Source organism: Podarcis muralis, chromosome 16, assembly GCF_964188315.1.
Source record: "Podarcis muralis chromosome 16, rPodMur119.hap1.1, whole genome shotgun sequence".
In the NCBI taxonomy this organism is placed as follows: domain Eukaryota; kingdom Metazoa; phylum Chordata; class Lepidosauria; order Squamata; family Lacertidae; genus Podarcis; species Podarcis muralis.
Window position 1 is genome coordinate 17,796,813 of NC_135670.1, and position 16,069 is coordinate 17,812,881.

At 45.1% G+C, this 16,069-nt stretch overlaps 1 protein-coding gene across 1 annotated transcript; it reads left to right on the top strand.

Annotated features, from left to right (window-relative positions):
• Nucleotides 1-4,223: 4,223 nt before the first annotated feature.
• On the top strand, nt 4,224-14,526 carry LOC114586388 (arylacetamide deacetylase-like 4). Its single transcript, XM_077920667.1, has 4 exons — nt 4,224-4,481; nt 5,987-6,203; nt 7,385-7,448; nt 13,213-14,526. Exons 1-4 carry the CDS (start codon nt 4,305-4,307, stop codon nt 14,012-14,014), a joined length of 1,260 nt encoding a protein of 419 aa, XP_077776793.1. The 5' UTR covers nt 4,224-4,304; the 3' UTR covers nt 14,015-14,526.
• The last annotated feature ends 1,543 nt before the right edge of the window (nt 14,527-16,069 follow it).

Below are 16,069 nucleotides of genomic sequence, written 5' to 3' on the forward strand. Positions count from 1 at the left end.
AGCACTCAATCAGAGCTTTCCAAACCGCGTGTCATGACATGTTAGTGTGTCGGCTGCAGTGTGTAGGTGTGTCACATGAATGCCCCCCTTGCTTCTCCCAGGGCTGGAAAGGGATGAGTTTAACCTCTGGTTTGCTAGTAAAACTGAATTACAGTACTGTGGCATGAAATGATACATCCCTAAAAAGTGTGTCGCCAACATGAAAAGTTTGGAAAGCTCTGCACTAAACACACAAGGCACAACAAAGCAGGAAGTTCTCCTGCAGAAGCCACTTTCAATCCAGTGGGAACTCAAGCAACACCACTGCCCTGTGGGGCAAAGCTGACACACTCAACAAGACAGCCCCAGCCTGCCTTTCCCGAAATTAGAGTTCACACTGGGGTGAAGAGGGCAAAACAAGATTAAGAACAGAAGCAGAAATATTTTGTTATTGGGGGGTGGGAAAGAAAGCATGAAGCGCACAGCACAGGACACACCTGCAGACATTCTCCCTGCCCCATAAAGCTGGGTGACTGTTAAGGAGAAGGGGGATTGGCACCCGCGGGGGCGGCAGGGAGGTAGCAAAGAAGAGGAAGGAGGGATGTTAGGGTGGAAGGAGAGAAAAACACAGAAGACACTTTGCAATTTCAGGTGGTTGTTTTTACATCCCTCCTTACAGAATTAGGAGACTCTCAAAAAAGAAGGAGGTTATTGGTGCTGATGGGGATTTTTTTTGGGGAGGGGTGTTACAAAAAAAAGCAAAAACAGCAACACAGGAGAGGGCACACGCTTCCAGGCACACACACCGTCCAGCTATTTTGCTATTTTCTTGCATTTCTCAACCCCTCTCTGTAAAACAAAGGAGCTGTTAGACAGGGAGTATTATTGAAGGTGGGGAGCATTTTACATCCCCACCCTTGAGTTTCACTATAATCCTGTCTAATGTTGGTGCAATTAACTGAGTTCTCATTACCCAGTTTATCTTATTGCACAGGAGATCCTGCCCTATTGCTAAATAATTAATATTAATAATACATTGTGGAGCGGCAGTTGGAAGGAGCTAACTTGATGACCCAGTTGGATGGCTTTAGAAGAGGATTAGGCAAATTCCTGGAGGAGGCTGTTCTCCCTCAACTATTGCAAGCTGCATGCCTCTGAACACCGGTTGCTAGCAATAACAAGTGGGAAGAGTTTTCTTGCATCCAGGTACTGCTTACAGGCATTTCAAGAGGCCTCTCCTTGCTCACTGTGAGAATAGGATGCTGGATGAGGTGGGCCACTGCCCAGTTCTCTGAGTGCATGTTCTGGAAGTTGGGCAATAGGGGCAGTACAGTATTCCTTTTGGTGTACTGACCTCTCTGCTGCACCAAGGATTCCCTGCCCGAGCTGCTTCAGGTCGTGGCAGATGTTCTCCTGGAGACACCTAGTTTGGTTGTCCTAGGGGATTTTAACATCCACGCCGACACGACCTTACAAGGGGCCGCTCGGGACTTCATGGAAAGCATGGCCTCCATGGGGCTGTCCCTGAATAAGTCTGGCCCAACTCATAGCTGCAGACATGCCTTAGACCTGGTGTTTACCTCTATGGATGTTGGTGATCTGACACTAAGTAAAAGTGAAACTAAAGAAGTGTCATGGTCAGATCACTTCCTGGTGCAACTGGACTTCTCTGCGACCCTTCCCCTCAGCAGGGAGGTGGGACCGATTCAGATGGTCCTCCCCCGCCACTTAATGGATCCAAATGGTTTCCAAAGAGTGGTAGGGGATGCTTTGTCCCATGTTGATGGCCTTTCAGCTGATTCCCTGGTGGCCCGCTGGAATGTGGAGTTAACCAGGGCTATTGACTGTTTGGCTCTGAAGCATGGAGCCCGGACAGCCCCGTGGTTTTCCATGGATCTGAGGGCAATGAAACAATCGCTCAGACGGGTAGCGTGCCGGTGGCGGATAATTCATTCTGAAGCTGACCGAACACGGGTTAGAGCTCAATGTTGAGCCTACCAAGTGGCGATAGCGACGGCAAAGAAGACGTTCTTCACCACCTCTATTGCATGGAGAAAATAAACAGCAGCAGGAGACTCTTTCAGGTGGTTTGCAATTTAGCAGAACCACCTGCTCCATCAGGGCCCATTACAGGCCACATGATCTCCTGCAATGATTTCGCAATTTTTTTTGCAGATAAAGTCACTCAGATTCGGGAAGAGGTAGACTCCACCGTGGGAGCAGGGCCGGGGCGGGAGAGTGCTAGAATCCTGTCTAGTCAAGTTGCATGGGATCAATTCCAATCTGTTACCTCCGAAGATGTGGACAGGCTGCTTGGACGAGTGAAACCAACCACCTGTCTCCTTGATCCTTGCCCATCCTGGCTTATAAAAGCTAGCCGGGGAGGGCTGGATGATAGGCTTGGCGGGGTGGGGGGTGGGGGGGGGGTGAATGCTTCTCTCTGTGAAGGAGCCTTCCCAGATCTGCTGAAAGAGGCGGTCATTAAACTGCTTCTTAAACAAACATCTCTAGACCCAGCCATTATGGCCAACTATCGCCCAGTCTCAAGTCTTCCATTCTTGGGCAAGGTGACTGAGTGGTTGCTGAACAACTCCAGGCATGCCTGCAAGAAGTGGACCATTTTGGATCCCTTCCAGTCAGGATTCAGGCCTTATCATGGGACTGAAACTGCCTGATGATCTCTGGCAGGCTAGGAAGAAAGGTGAGAGCTGTTTCCTAGCTCTGCTAGATCTCTCAGCAGCTTTTGATACCATCGACCATAACATCTTTCTGGACAGTCTAGAGGGGCTGGGAGCTGGGGGCACTGTTATACAGTGGTTCTGCTCCTTCCTCCTGGGCCGTGTTCAGAAAGTGGTGGCGGCGGATGAGTGTTCAGACCCCTGGGGTCTCACTTGTGGGGTGCCTTAGGGTTCTGTCCTCTCCCCCATGCTTTTCAACATCTACATGCAGCCGCTGGGAGAGATCATCAGGGGGTTTGGGTTGGGTGTTCATCAATATGCCGATGATATCCAGCTCTACCTCTCTTTCAAATTAGAACCAGTGAAGGTGGTGAAGGTCCTGTGTGAGTGTCTGGAGGTGGTTGGAGGATGGATGGCAGCTAACAGATTGAGACTGAATCCTGATAAGACAGAAGTACTGTTTTTGGGGGACAGGAGGCGGGCAGGTGTGGAGGATGCCCTGGTCCTGAATGGGGTAATTGTGCCCCTGAAGGACCAGGTGCGCAGCCTGGGAGTCATTTTGGACTCACAGCTGTCCATGGAGGTGAAGGTCAATTCTGTGTCCAGGGCATCTGTTTACCAGCTCCATCTGGTACACAGGCTGAGACCCTATCTGCCCGTGGACTGTATTGCCAGAGTGGTGCATGCTCTAGTTATATCTCGCTTGGACTACTGCAATGCGCTCTACGTGGGGCTACCTTTGAAGGTGACCCAGGAACTACAACTAATCCAGAATGCAGCAGCTAGACTGGTGACTGGGAGCGACCGCCGAGACCACATAACACCGGTTTTGAAAGATCTACATTGGCTCCCAGTACATTTCCGAGCACAAATCAAAGCGTGGTGCTGACCTTTAAAGCCCTAAATGGCCTCGGTCCAGAATACCTGAAGGAGCATCTCCACCCCGATGGTTCTGCTGAGGTCCAGCACCAAGGGCCTTCTGGCAATACCCTCACTGTGAGAAGCCAAGTTACAGGGAACCAGGCAGAGGGCCTTCTCAGTAGTGGTACCCGCCCTGTGGAACACCCTCCCACCAGATGTCAAAGAGAATAACAACTACCAGACTTACAAGACAGACTTCCCTGTTTAGGGAAGCTTTTAATGTTTAACAGACCACTGTATTTTAATACTTTGTTGGAAGCCCCCCAGAGTGGCTGGGGAAATCCAGCCAGATGGCTGGGGTATAAATAATAAATTATTATTATTATTACCTCTTTTGTCACCACAATGTCCTGGCAAGGGCAGTGATACTGCTGTTGGCAGGAAATCAACACTGGCATGAATATGTCATCCATGGGAACCTGGGCTCTCTGAATCATGAGGGATGAAAGAGAACAAAGTATGAGAACGCTTTGTGAAGATGTGTTGAAGAACGTTTTAATGAGAACAATTTGCGAAGAACAGTTTGTGAAGGTGTGTTGCAGGGAAAATATTTTAGATAAAAGAAGGATGCGTGCCCTGATCTGATTGGCCTTCAGAGTATAGAAATCCCATGCACCTCTTCTTGGCTGAGGATGTTCTCTTGCATATGCTGGAGACTTCTACAAAAGCCACTTGGCATCCGTCAAAGGGAAGGTCCCTACCTCTGTGCTTCTGAGCTGAAGGGAAATGGCGTTTGGTGGAATTCTGTGGATGCTGATATTATATATGACCATTTTCATTCACTCCTTGCTGTTTGCACGGGGAGTTTATTATCATTTTACAAGGACCCACATTCCTCCAGGAATCACCCACGGCAGAAAATTATCTTTTTTATCTTTTGCATTGGGATATCTCCTTGAACTGGTAAGTTTGTTTTACATATATCACAATCAAGGGGTTGGGGTGATACTCCCCCCCCCTTCATTAAAAAAGGCTGCAGTGTTTGGGATTTTTTAGTTTAGAGAAAAGGCAAGCTGCAGGTGACGTGATAGCAGTCTATAAAATTTGTGCATGTCACGGAGAAAATGTTTCTCCCTGTCTCATGACACTAGAACTAAATGTTGGAAGATTCAGGAAAGCTATAAGAGGGGACTTGTTCGCACTGGACATTTTCAAACTATGGAAGTCTTTTTCACAGGGGGCAGTGATGGCCAGTGCTTTTTTCTAAAAAAAAATATGTTTAGAAAACTCTCATTTTGACTCAAGAAAATCACCATGTAATAGTTCAAATCAGGAAAAATAAATACAGTAAATGGAGAAAAGTACAAAGATTCACAAAATGTTTAGGGGTATGCGTACCCCTGTGTCCCCCGCCAGAAAAAAGCACTGTGAATCCAAAGGTAAATTAAGGAAAGAGAGGGCTATGGATGGCTGCTAGCCTGCATGGCTATGCTCTGCCTCTGCAGCTCAAGGCAGCAATGCTTCTGTACACCAGATAGGGGAAGGGGACAGGGCTCCTGTGCTCACATCCTGCTTGAAGGTTTCCCACAGGCAGTGGCGTAGCGTGGGGGGTGCGGGGGGGGGGGCGGCCGCACCGGCCGCAACATCTGGGGTTAGGGCAAATCCACGGGTTAGGGGGCGCAAATCCACAGGTTAGGGGGCGCAAATCCACGGGTTAGGGGGCGCAAATTACTTGCCTTGCCCCGGGTGCTGACAACCCACGCTACGCCACTGCCCACAGGCACTGTGAGGAATCATCTGCTGGACTAGATGGGCCACTGGCCGGGACCAACAGGCTCTTTTTACATTCTTATGGAGAGAGGGAGAGAGAGAGAGAGTTTCATGCCAGCCCAAACTCCAAGAAGTGAGTGGTGAATGAAAGGATATACTGTACAGTGGTACCTTGGTTTGCATACATATTGGTTTGCATATATTTTGGATTACAAACACGTCAAACCTGGAAGTGCGTGTCCCGGTTTGCAACCTTTTTTTTGGATTACAGCCCATTTTTTTGGATTATGAAATTTTTTTTTGAGGAGGCCCCTGTGGCGAAAGCGCGCCTTGAATTACAACCTGTTTTGGTTTACAAACGGACCTCCAGAATGGATTTGGTTGTAAAGCAAGGTACCACTGTACAATTTAGTTGCCCCACATATGAGAGGTTCGTTCCACAGGCAGTGCATACCGTATTTTTTGCACCATAACACTCACTTTTTTCCTCCTAAAAAGTAAGGGGAAATGTCTGTGTGTGTTATGGAGGGAATGCCCACGGGTGGCATGCATACGGATTTTCCTCCTCTAAAAACTACGTGCATGTTATGGTCGGGTGTGTGTTATAGAGCGAAAAATACGGTATATGCAAAATATGTTTTTTATATGCAAAACTATCTAAGCCTGATCATAAATGCTGAATGTTTTGGTTTAAACAGGGCGTGTTTCTGGAAAAACTGGGCATTTGCCATAGATATGTCATCTGCAGGGCTGCGTACGATGCCATGCCAACAAAGAAGGACTTAAACCTGATCAGAAAGGACCTGGTTTTTGATGGGGTGCCAGTGAGGGTATACTGGCCCAAGACACCAGCTGCTGGGAACAGGAGAGGAATCATCTATCTTCATGGAGGTGCTGGACTCCTTGGAAGCATCCGTAAGTTCTTTGAAAGAGTCTCAAAATGGTTCACTGTATTGTTTGAGGAGAATTTGGGCTGGCACATTAGTATAAAAGTCCTGAAGTGTTTGCTATGGCGGGCTTCGGGTGGTTTGTACTGCCCCTGTAGGCAGTTTAAGTTTAATGCAAGATGGGACCATGAGGCAAGAAAACGGGGCTGAGGCCCCCGTCACAAAGGCGTCCAGTTCTGTAGTAATTCTGTGAACGGCCCTGAAATTCTGTGAACCGCCCTGAGACCTCCGGGTATAGGGCGGTAGATAAATTCAATAAATAAGTAGAAATATATAAATTAAAATTAAAATTCCTAGTGTCACAGTCAATGAAAATAATTATTATTTATTATTTATTATTTATTATTTATTATTTATTATTTGTACCCCGCCCATCTGGCTGGGTTTCCCCAGCCACTCTGGGCGGCTTCCATAAAAACCAAAAATACACTAAAATATCATACATTAAAAACTTCCCTGAACAGGGCTGCCTTAAGATGTCTTCTGAATGTCAGGTAGTTGTTTATCGCTTTGACATCTGATGGGAGGGCGTTCCACAGGGCGGGCGCCACTACCGAGAAGGCCCTCTGCCTGGTTCCCTGTAGCTTTGCTTCTCGAAATGAGGGAACCGCCAGAAGGCCCTCGGTGCTGGACCTCAGCGTCCGGGCAGAACGATGGGGGTGGAGATGCTCCTTCAGGTATACTGGGCTGAAAAATCCTAAAAATGCCAAAGAAGGTGTTTCTGCTTCATGTACCAAGGGACTTCTATGAAAGGGTTTTAAGAGGTGATCAGAAATAACTGGAAAGAAGCCAAGAAATGTGGGTGGAAGTTTGTTTTTGTTTTTTACCCACTGACACTGCTTGATCTCTGCTACAGATCAGGAGAGGGTAAAACCACAGAATGCCCCATTTACAAAGAGTTCAGTGCAACTGAGTTTTTCCCAGAGGAACTTCATTAAAAGTTGTTGTTTTCTACAGTCAAGTGGCATACAGTATACAATTTATGACATAAAAATAAATAAATAAGCTCATCTAAATTAGCTATATCTCTTGATTTCAACAGATTTACTTTTAGGAGGACTAAGCCTGGTGTCAACTCACAATGATTTCAGTGTGAATGAGCAGGGGAAATTGTAATGGAGGGGTTGTGGGGCTTGTGTTTTCTTCCAGGAGCCTGTGAAAACGTCTGCTGTTCCATTGTCCACGAAAGTGATTCAGTGGTTGTGAATGTTGGGTAAGTGGTTTCACTCTCTTGCTATCCGAAACAATGCGTAATGCCTCTCAGCTTCCAACCTTTCCTGAGCCCAGAGGAATGATGTTGCTGCTGCTGCTGCTGGATAATAATAATAATAATAATAATAATAATAATAATAATAATTCTTTTTATGATGCCGATCTGACTGGGTTGCCCCAGCCACTCTGCGTGGCACCCAATGAAAAAAGTAGTAAAACACAATACACCAAACACTAAAAGCTTCCCTGGACAGGGCTGTCTTCAGATGTCTTTTAAAAATCACATAGATGTTTAACTCCTTGAAATCTGCTGGGGGGGGGGCATTCCACAGGGCAGGTGCAACTACCAAAAAGGCCCTCTGCCTGGTTCCCTGTTACCTCACCTTTCACAATGAGGGAACCACAAGAAGACCCTCGGAGCTGGGTTGGACGATGGGGATGGAAATGCTCCTTCAGGTATACAGGGTCATAGCTGTTTAGGGCTTTAAAGGTTAGCACCAACATTTTGAATTGTGCTCGGAAACCTACTGGAATCTGTGGTAAGAATTCACTTCAACACCACCTTGTTCGTTAACCAGGTGAGAAATCACATTTAAATGATGATAGCCTGGAAATAAAATTCCCAATATTAAGAGATCTAAAGGAAAATAGTGCCCTCTTTCTAAACCCACCCCCACGTAGACATTCGAAAGATTGCCAAATCAACTATGCTGGATTCTGCCTGGCTTTGTTACAAATAAGTCTTGACCTGATCATTGCAAATGGGGCATTCCCTGGGGACAGAGAAGGCGAGTATACATACATAAATACAAATGGAGCCAGCACAGTAGACTACTGTCTCACTAACAGAGAGGCCTTCGAATCAATTAAAAAATTCACCATAGATAATAGGACTGAAAGTGACTACTTACCTCTAATCATCTCCACTACTGGCCAAAATTCAATTCAGCGCTCTCACATAGAACATGAGGATATAGATAAAGCAAATGATCCAGCATTGCGTAGGAAAAAATGGACACCTGAGATAGCAATTGCAGTTGAGAATAGATTGAATTCACAAACTGCAATTAAGTTAAGATCAATTATAATAAACAATTTATCAATAGACTCCTCCCTGACAGCTTACGAAAATCTCATTGAGTCCTTGCAGGATGTGGTCTTGGTTAACATAAACTCAGCCGGCAAGCCACGCACTGCTAAAGGGTGTGGTTGGTTTGACCAAGAGTGCCGCACAAAGAAGGAAGCCTTAAGGAACGCCTATTTGGCCTATAGAAACACTGGATTAAACTATTTACCTCAATCTTATTTCAAAATCAAAAAAGAGTACAAAGCCCTTTTGGCCTCAAAAAAAAGGCAGTCCGAACAAAATTCCTGGTCCTTACTATTGAATGCCTCACTAAACAATGAAACTAAACTCTTTTGGCAACTGGTCTCCGACTCAATGAAAAATAGTTCCTCAGCCCCCAGCTGTGTCATTCCAGCTCAGGTTTGGGAGAACCACTTCAGAAATATATTTATGGAAAATCCAAACCTCCCTTCCAGCTTACAGGAGGATGACAGGGTAGAATTGTCACTGCTCCCTAATTGGAGGCCAGTTACTGTGGAGGAAGTCCATATATTAATTGGGAATCTGAAGAGTGGAAAGGCCCCGGGAAAAGACTTTATCCCAGCAGAGTTGATTACATCAAACCAGCACTGGTGGGCTCCGCTTCTGGCAGCACTCTTTACGGTAGTAAATAACTCGGGTAAGGTACCATATAGCTGGAAACACGCTATAGTAGTTCCAATCTTTAAGAGAGGCCACCCAAATGTACCATCCAATTATAGGCCTATTAGCCTGCTCTCAATAATTGGGAAGCTGTATGCCCGTTTCCTCAGTAGCAAACTGACAACTTTTCTAAATGAACATAATATACTGTCTGAAGCCCAGGCAGCTTTCCGTGAGAACCATTCAACAACAGACCACTGTCTAATGCTGTCCTTCTGTAGCACCCTGCTTGTGGTTAACGCTTAGCTGGAATGAAATATTCAACGCAGCAATAGAGAAATTAAAATAATAATTTATTTGTCAGACAAATAAATGAGAGGCACAGTGGTATATGGTTACCAAGCTCTGGCCTGGCCTCCTGCCATTATGGCCAGCACTTATATTCCCTCAGCCCAGCTCCCTTGCTCCTCCTTTGGCTGCCTCTGTCCAATCAGCCTGGTTGAAATTTCTATTGGCTGATTGCCAGAACCAATCATAAGAGATACACCCATTTCCTATTACCTTTTATGGGAGACAGAGAGCCATATTTCCTTCTATTTATAATTGGCAAACAAGTAGCCATTAACCTCTACAAGGCACCTTAATTACCAGATCACCTTTGCCCCTCTTGCCCTATTCCCTGCAAAACAGATGGCTAATGGTTCTAATTTTATCTGAACAGAGATCTTGGGTTCACCAGCTATGAAAGATCGCCTTCTTTGGAGCCATATGTCAGGAGTGCTCTGATGGTGTTTCCTGCCTGGCAGGGGGCTGGGCTCAATGGCCCTTGTGGTCTATTCCAACTCTAGGATTCTATGATTCTATGAAATAAGAATCTAACATAAGAATCTAAATTTCTAAATCCTTTGCATAATTACATTTAAGCCAATATATTTCATACATTAACATATATAGCTTTTTAGAAGGAAAGGAACTTAGTAAAAGCTAAGCTAAATTCTCTCTAAATTCTCTAAAGCTTCAAAGCAGTTTCAGAGAGCTGCTTTTCCTAGTTTAGCTGCTGTTCCTATTTGTGACTCAAGTCTCATATGGGAGGCATAATAATTCTTACTATTTACCAGCTTAATTGTGTTTTTGCAACTTGATTATTCTGTAATTTGTAAGGTCAGTGACCTCTCTTCCCAGCCTTTTTATGACCGCAATAAACCAAAGGGGCCCTCTGCCTAAGAGGATGAACATCTGCCAAAATCTTAGCCAGCCTAGTTCCTGCCTGGCATGAAACATTTGTGAATTTAAGCCCATTTTTAGAATTATAGGAACCTGATCAAAATATAAGCCTTGATTATAATGCAGGCTCAGATGCCTCACTTCCTAGCTGAGAAGTATACCAGACCTCTACAGGGTAAACTCTTTGTGGCCTTTATGGATCTGAAATCAGCATTTGACACCATCCCCAGATCCCAGCTATGGTCCAAATTGAGTCTGATTTTGCAGGACAAACGACTTCTCTTTCTTATAAAAGCCCTATACAATGGAACCAAACTGCAGGTCCGATGCGGTCGACAGGGACAGCTATCGGACAGCATCGAGATGACTAGGGGGGTGAGACAGGGTTGTATTTTGGCCCCCACACTGTTTTGTCTATTCGTAAATGACCTAGAAGAGAACTTAATGGACCCAGATGGACACACTCCAAAAATAGGAATGAGAAGGACCCCTTTGTTGTTGTATGCTGATGACGCGGCCATCATCTCGCGTTCCAGACCGGGTTTGAATTATCTGTTGAGGAAATTTTCTGATTACTGTTCTGGAAATGGTTTATCCATTAATTATGAAAAATCTAAAATTTTAGTCTTCGAAAGAAGATTCTCCCAGTCTAAATAGGTGCTGGATGGCCATAACCCTGAACAGGTAAAATACTTCAGTTACCTAGGGCTCACATTCCATCATACAGGATCTTGGAAGCACCATTGGCAAACCTCCTTTCAAAAGGCGGAGATTACAAAGCTAGCCATACATAGATTCTTCTACACAAAGGGTGGCAAATATGTTCCAGCAGCCTTAAGGGTTTTCAACGCAAAGCCCGTTTCCCAACTCCTGTATGCAGCAAATGTCTGGCATAATGGGGACCTGCCAAAGCTAGATGGCTTTCAGGCAAAATTTATACGAGCTCTGCTGCAGGTACCTAACTGCGTCCCCAACTCCGTACTTCTGTTGGAAGCTGGTGAATGCCCAATTTCAGCTAGAGCGTGGTGGGCTGCCCTAAAACATTGGCTCAGGATTTCAGTGTTTAATTTAGGGAAGGGTCTGTACCAACATTTGACCAATGAGGAATTTGTCAGCAAATGGCAGAAAACCATGGCTAAAAAAGCCACCTCTATTGGTCTGTCTCCCCCCCAACTGTATTACCTGGGTTATGAAGGCGCCCAAAAGGTTTTAAAGCAAAGATTATGGGACAATGCACACAGCGACTTGTGATCTCGATCACACACAGTCTGTAGCCCGCTGGCAGCAGGAGTTCAATATGGGTATGTCTTTGAGTTAACATCTTACATCAAAAACCTGACAGTACCTAACTATCGAAGGCTTTTCACTAAAGCCAGACTAAATGTCTTCCCCTCTGCAGTGCTAGATGGTAGGTTGAGAGGAGTTCCCTACCAGGACAGACTTTGCTCGTGTGCTCAAGACATCGATTCCATAAATCATATTTTGTTGCATTGTACGAAGTATGAGCAGGCCAGGGCTGAACTGATACTACCTTTGCTGGTACCTTTCCCGGGAAAATCAGAGGCTCACTATGTCAGGTTCCTACTGGAAGACTGGACAAAAGCTAGAACGTTGGCAGTGGCAAAGTTTCTATCGGTGGTTGCAAGAACAAATGAGCCCTATATTCTAAACAAAATGATTAATTAACCTGGAGGTAGGCTGTATGAACTGTGTATTGATTTGTAATGTTTTGTTGGGTCTCTGGACCGTAATAAAGATTGTTGTTGTTGTTTAAATAAACCACAGAAAACTATTTTCAAGTCCAGCATCTTGGTTAGGCACCTGGTGTTTTTATTTATCTATTGCAATAGGACAGAGCTCAGTTCAATGTGCCCATTAAGAAGGTCTGTCTGAGGCACATCAGATCATTAGGAAGAACTTCCTGACAGTAAGAGCTGTTTCACAGTGGAATTTGCTGCCAAGGAGTGTGGTGGAGTCTCCTTCTTTGGAGGTCTTTAAGCAGAGGCTTGACAACCATATGTCAGGAGTGCTCTGATGGTGTTTCCTGCTTGGCAGGGGGTTGGACTCGATGGCCCTTGTGGTCTATTCCAACTCTATGATTCTATGAGATCAAAAGCTTATAGAGTAACACAGCACACAAAGAGTCATAAAACTCTTTGTATGGTGTTTTCCTACTATCAACCCCCCCCCCCCATAACTTAGGGCCTGTGTTCTTTAGGGGCACAGTTTCCCCATTCAGTTTCCTCCACACCTCCCCCGCCCCCGTTCACCAGAAACAGTACTTCAGTCTTATTGGGATTCAACTTCAATCCATTAACTGTCATTCAGCCAGATAAAGTTTTAAATATAATGATTTTTCCAGCAATTAGAATAGGTGTTCATTTTTTAAAATATAGATTTTTTTTATGTTTGGGGCGCATCTCCCTTTTACTTTGAACATAGTAAGAACTCTGCTGGATCCGACCATCGTGTTCTCAGTGGCGGTAGCACATCCTGCTTGTGACTAGTACCCACTGGTATGAATGATTGCTAGGAGGCCTGCCAACCAGATCAGGAGAGCTGCAGTAGAACCTGCTAATGGACAAGGGAAAGCAAGAAGGAAGGAGCTGGAGGGTAGAGAAAGGTGTGTTGTAATGAAACAGCTATTTGTCCAAAGGGAGAGTTTAAATTTGCTTTCCATTTTTGCCTCAGGTCCCACCCACAGCTGCCATGTGGCCCCCATAGGGTTGCACAGAAAGAAACGTGGCCCTCGGTGTGAAAAAGATTCCCAACACTTGCAGTATGCCATTACAGAAAATGGTCTTTTTTCCCCATGAAGTGTATGGTGTTGAAGGTGGGTGATATCTTGTTTTTTCTTTAGATTTCGTTTAGCTCCTGAGCATCCCTATCCAGTCCCTGTACTGGACAGTTTAACTGCTGCAATATATTTTCTGAAGAATGCAGAGGAATACGGAGTGGACCCCAACTGCATTGCCATTGCTGGGGAGAGTAGCGGAGGCACATTTGCTGCAGCTATTTGTCAAGAACTGGTGACCAGAGAGGGCCTCCCAAGACTGCGAGCTCAGGTCCTCATCAACCCATTCTTACAACCAGGGGACTTTGATTTGCCATCCTATCAGCAAAACCAATCAGTTCCCCCCTTGTTCAGGAAACAAATTATCAAATTTGGTTTGACATATCTCACTGGGAAGACAATGAATGTAGATGGAATTCTGAAAGCCGCCCATGTCCCTCCTGATTTGAGGGAGAAATGCCGAAAATGGATCAGTGCTGATAACATTCCAGAAGAATTTAAAGCTAGGGGCTATGTTCCTGTAGAACCTGCTCCATTTTCAAAAGAACTTTATGAACAAGTTAAAAGAGGTACTGAGACAATGTTTTGCCCCCTTGTAGCAGAGGATGACATAATCCGCCAGCTCCCAGAGACTTTCATTCTAACCTGTGAATATGATGTTCTACGGGATGATGGGCTGTTGTACAAGAAGCGGCTAGAGGACCACGGTGTGCCAGTGACATGGTATCATGTTCAAGATGGATTCCACGGAATAATGGCCATGGCTGGTTGGCGGATCCTTGAATTTCCGAGCACACAGAAATGTTTGCAGAGTGTAATACAGTTCTTAAAAGATTTATAGAAATGAAAGACCTTCTGTGTCTTCCAATGGCAGCCTTCCCTTTCTGTGGGAACAATCCCCCTTTCCTATTGTCCCAGTCCTAAAGTAAGAAGAAAAGGTCAGGTCCACAATTCTACCCAGTCAGATTTATTAAAATCACCATGACATCTGTGAGTACATAAGCAGCATTCATTGGCATACAACCTGTCATAATGCAAACATTCCTAGAGCCTCCTCCATGAATTGGTCTGATCCTCTTTTAAAACTACTCAACCAGATCACCAAGTTAGCTAATTCCATTGATTAGCTGTCGCTCCATAATACCATATTGGTCCGAATATAAGCCACACCTTTAAAATTCAACAGGGGGAAAAAAGACAATACCCAAATATAAGCCGTTCCCTTAAAATTCCACAGGCACTCACAAATGTTCTGTTTTACCATATGTCTGTTTGAGCAGCAATATCGTAAAAAAGCAAATTTTTGTAAGGTCATCAATTTAAGCCGCACTTTAACTTTTCATGGTTGGAATTTGGGGGAAAAACTGCGGCTTATATTCAGGCCAATACAGAATTTGGAAGATATTTAGCAATAAGAAAGGAGCTCCTGGGCAAGTAGCTAAATGGAGCTAAACCCTTGTGAATGATATGAACTCATTTAATTACACCAACATTAGACAGGATTATAGCGAAACTGAAGGGTGGGAATATATTTACCCTTCAAAATTAGGGCCATGATACCTGAAGTATCTTTCTATATGTACCTCTTCCGACCAGATGTGTACACCTGAAAGCAGACTGGGATCTACGAAAGAGGGTGAGGGACTGAGGAGATATGGTTCTGCTGCACAGCCCCAAGCTATGTCTCCACAGCTATTGTCAGCACTAACCAAAGTTTCCAGAACATTTTGAAGGTCACCTTCATGTAGAACCCATTGCAGTAATCCAAATGGGAGGTCAATAGTGTTGATCCTGACAGGAAGATAATGCCACAGGCCAGCATGGGGAGATGATGGGGTAAGGAGGAAAAGGACACAGAATAAGAGCTCCCTCGTAACTTGCAGACCTCATTTGACTCAGAGGGAATTATCTTACCCGCTCTCTCCAATTTCAGTGTTTGGTGGAAGGAGAACTATGCCTCTATGCAGAAGGAGGACACCAGGATGAGGTGGGTGCTAGAAGGTGGAGTGCAACTCAGCTTACAGAAGAGGCATGGGGTTAAGGCAGAGGGAGGGCCCCCCAGACTCCCAGACTATCCCTGTGCCTTTAACCTCTCAGCTGACTTCTCCATCTCTTCCTTGATTAGTCTGCTTCATCTGAGGTTACAGCCTGTTTTCCTTTTCCTCCTCCTATTTCTCTCTTGGAGCCTAAGATGAGGGAGCACCTTCAAACTATCCCGAGACAACAAAAGAGCCGGCAGGGCTGCCTTTTTCTTCTCAAGTCTAGTTCATAAGTCTAGAACTTGATACCTTTTCCTTCCAAGTAGCCTACCTTGTAGCCTACCTTGATTTCAGCAAGGCATTCGACAAGGTGCCCCATGATATTCTTGTAAAGAAGCTGGTAAAATGTGGTCTTGACTATGCTACCACTCAGTGGATTTGTAACTGGCTGACTGACCGAACCCATAGGGTGCTCATCAATGGTTCCTCTTCATCCTGGAGAAGAGTGACTAGTGGGGTGCCACAGGGTTCTGTCTTGGGCCCGGTCTTATTCAACATCTTTATCAACGACTTGGATGATGGACTCAAGGGCATCCTGATCAAATTTGCAGATGACACCACACTGGGAGGGGTGGCTAACATCCCAGAGGACAGGATCACACTTCAAAACGACCTTGACAGATTAGAGAACTGGGCCAAAACAAACAAGATGAACTTTAAGAGAAATGTAAATTATTGCACTTGGGCAAAAAAAATAAGAGGCACAAATATAAGATGGGTGACACCTAGCTTGAGAGCAGTACATGTGAAAAGGATCTAGGAGTCTTGGTTGACCACAAACTTGACATGAGCCAACAGTGTGACGCGGCAGCTAAAAAAGCCAATGCAATTCTGGGCTGCATCAATAGGAGTATAGC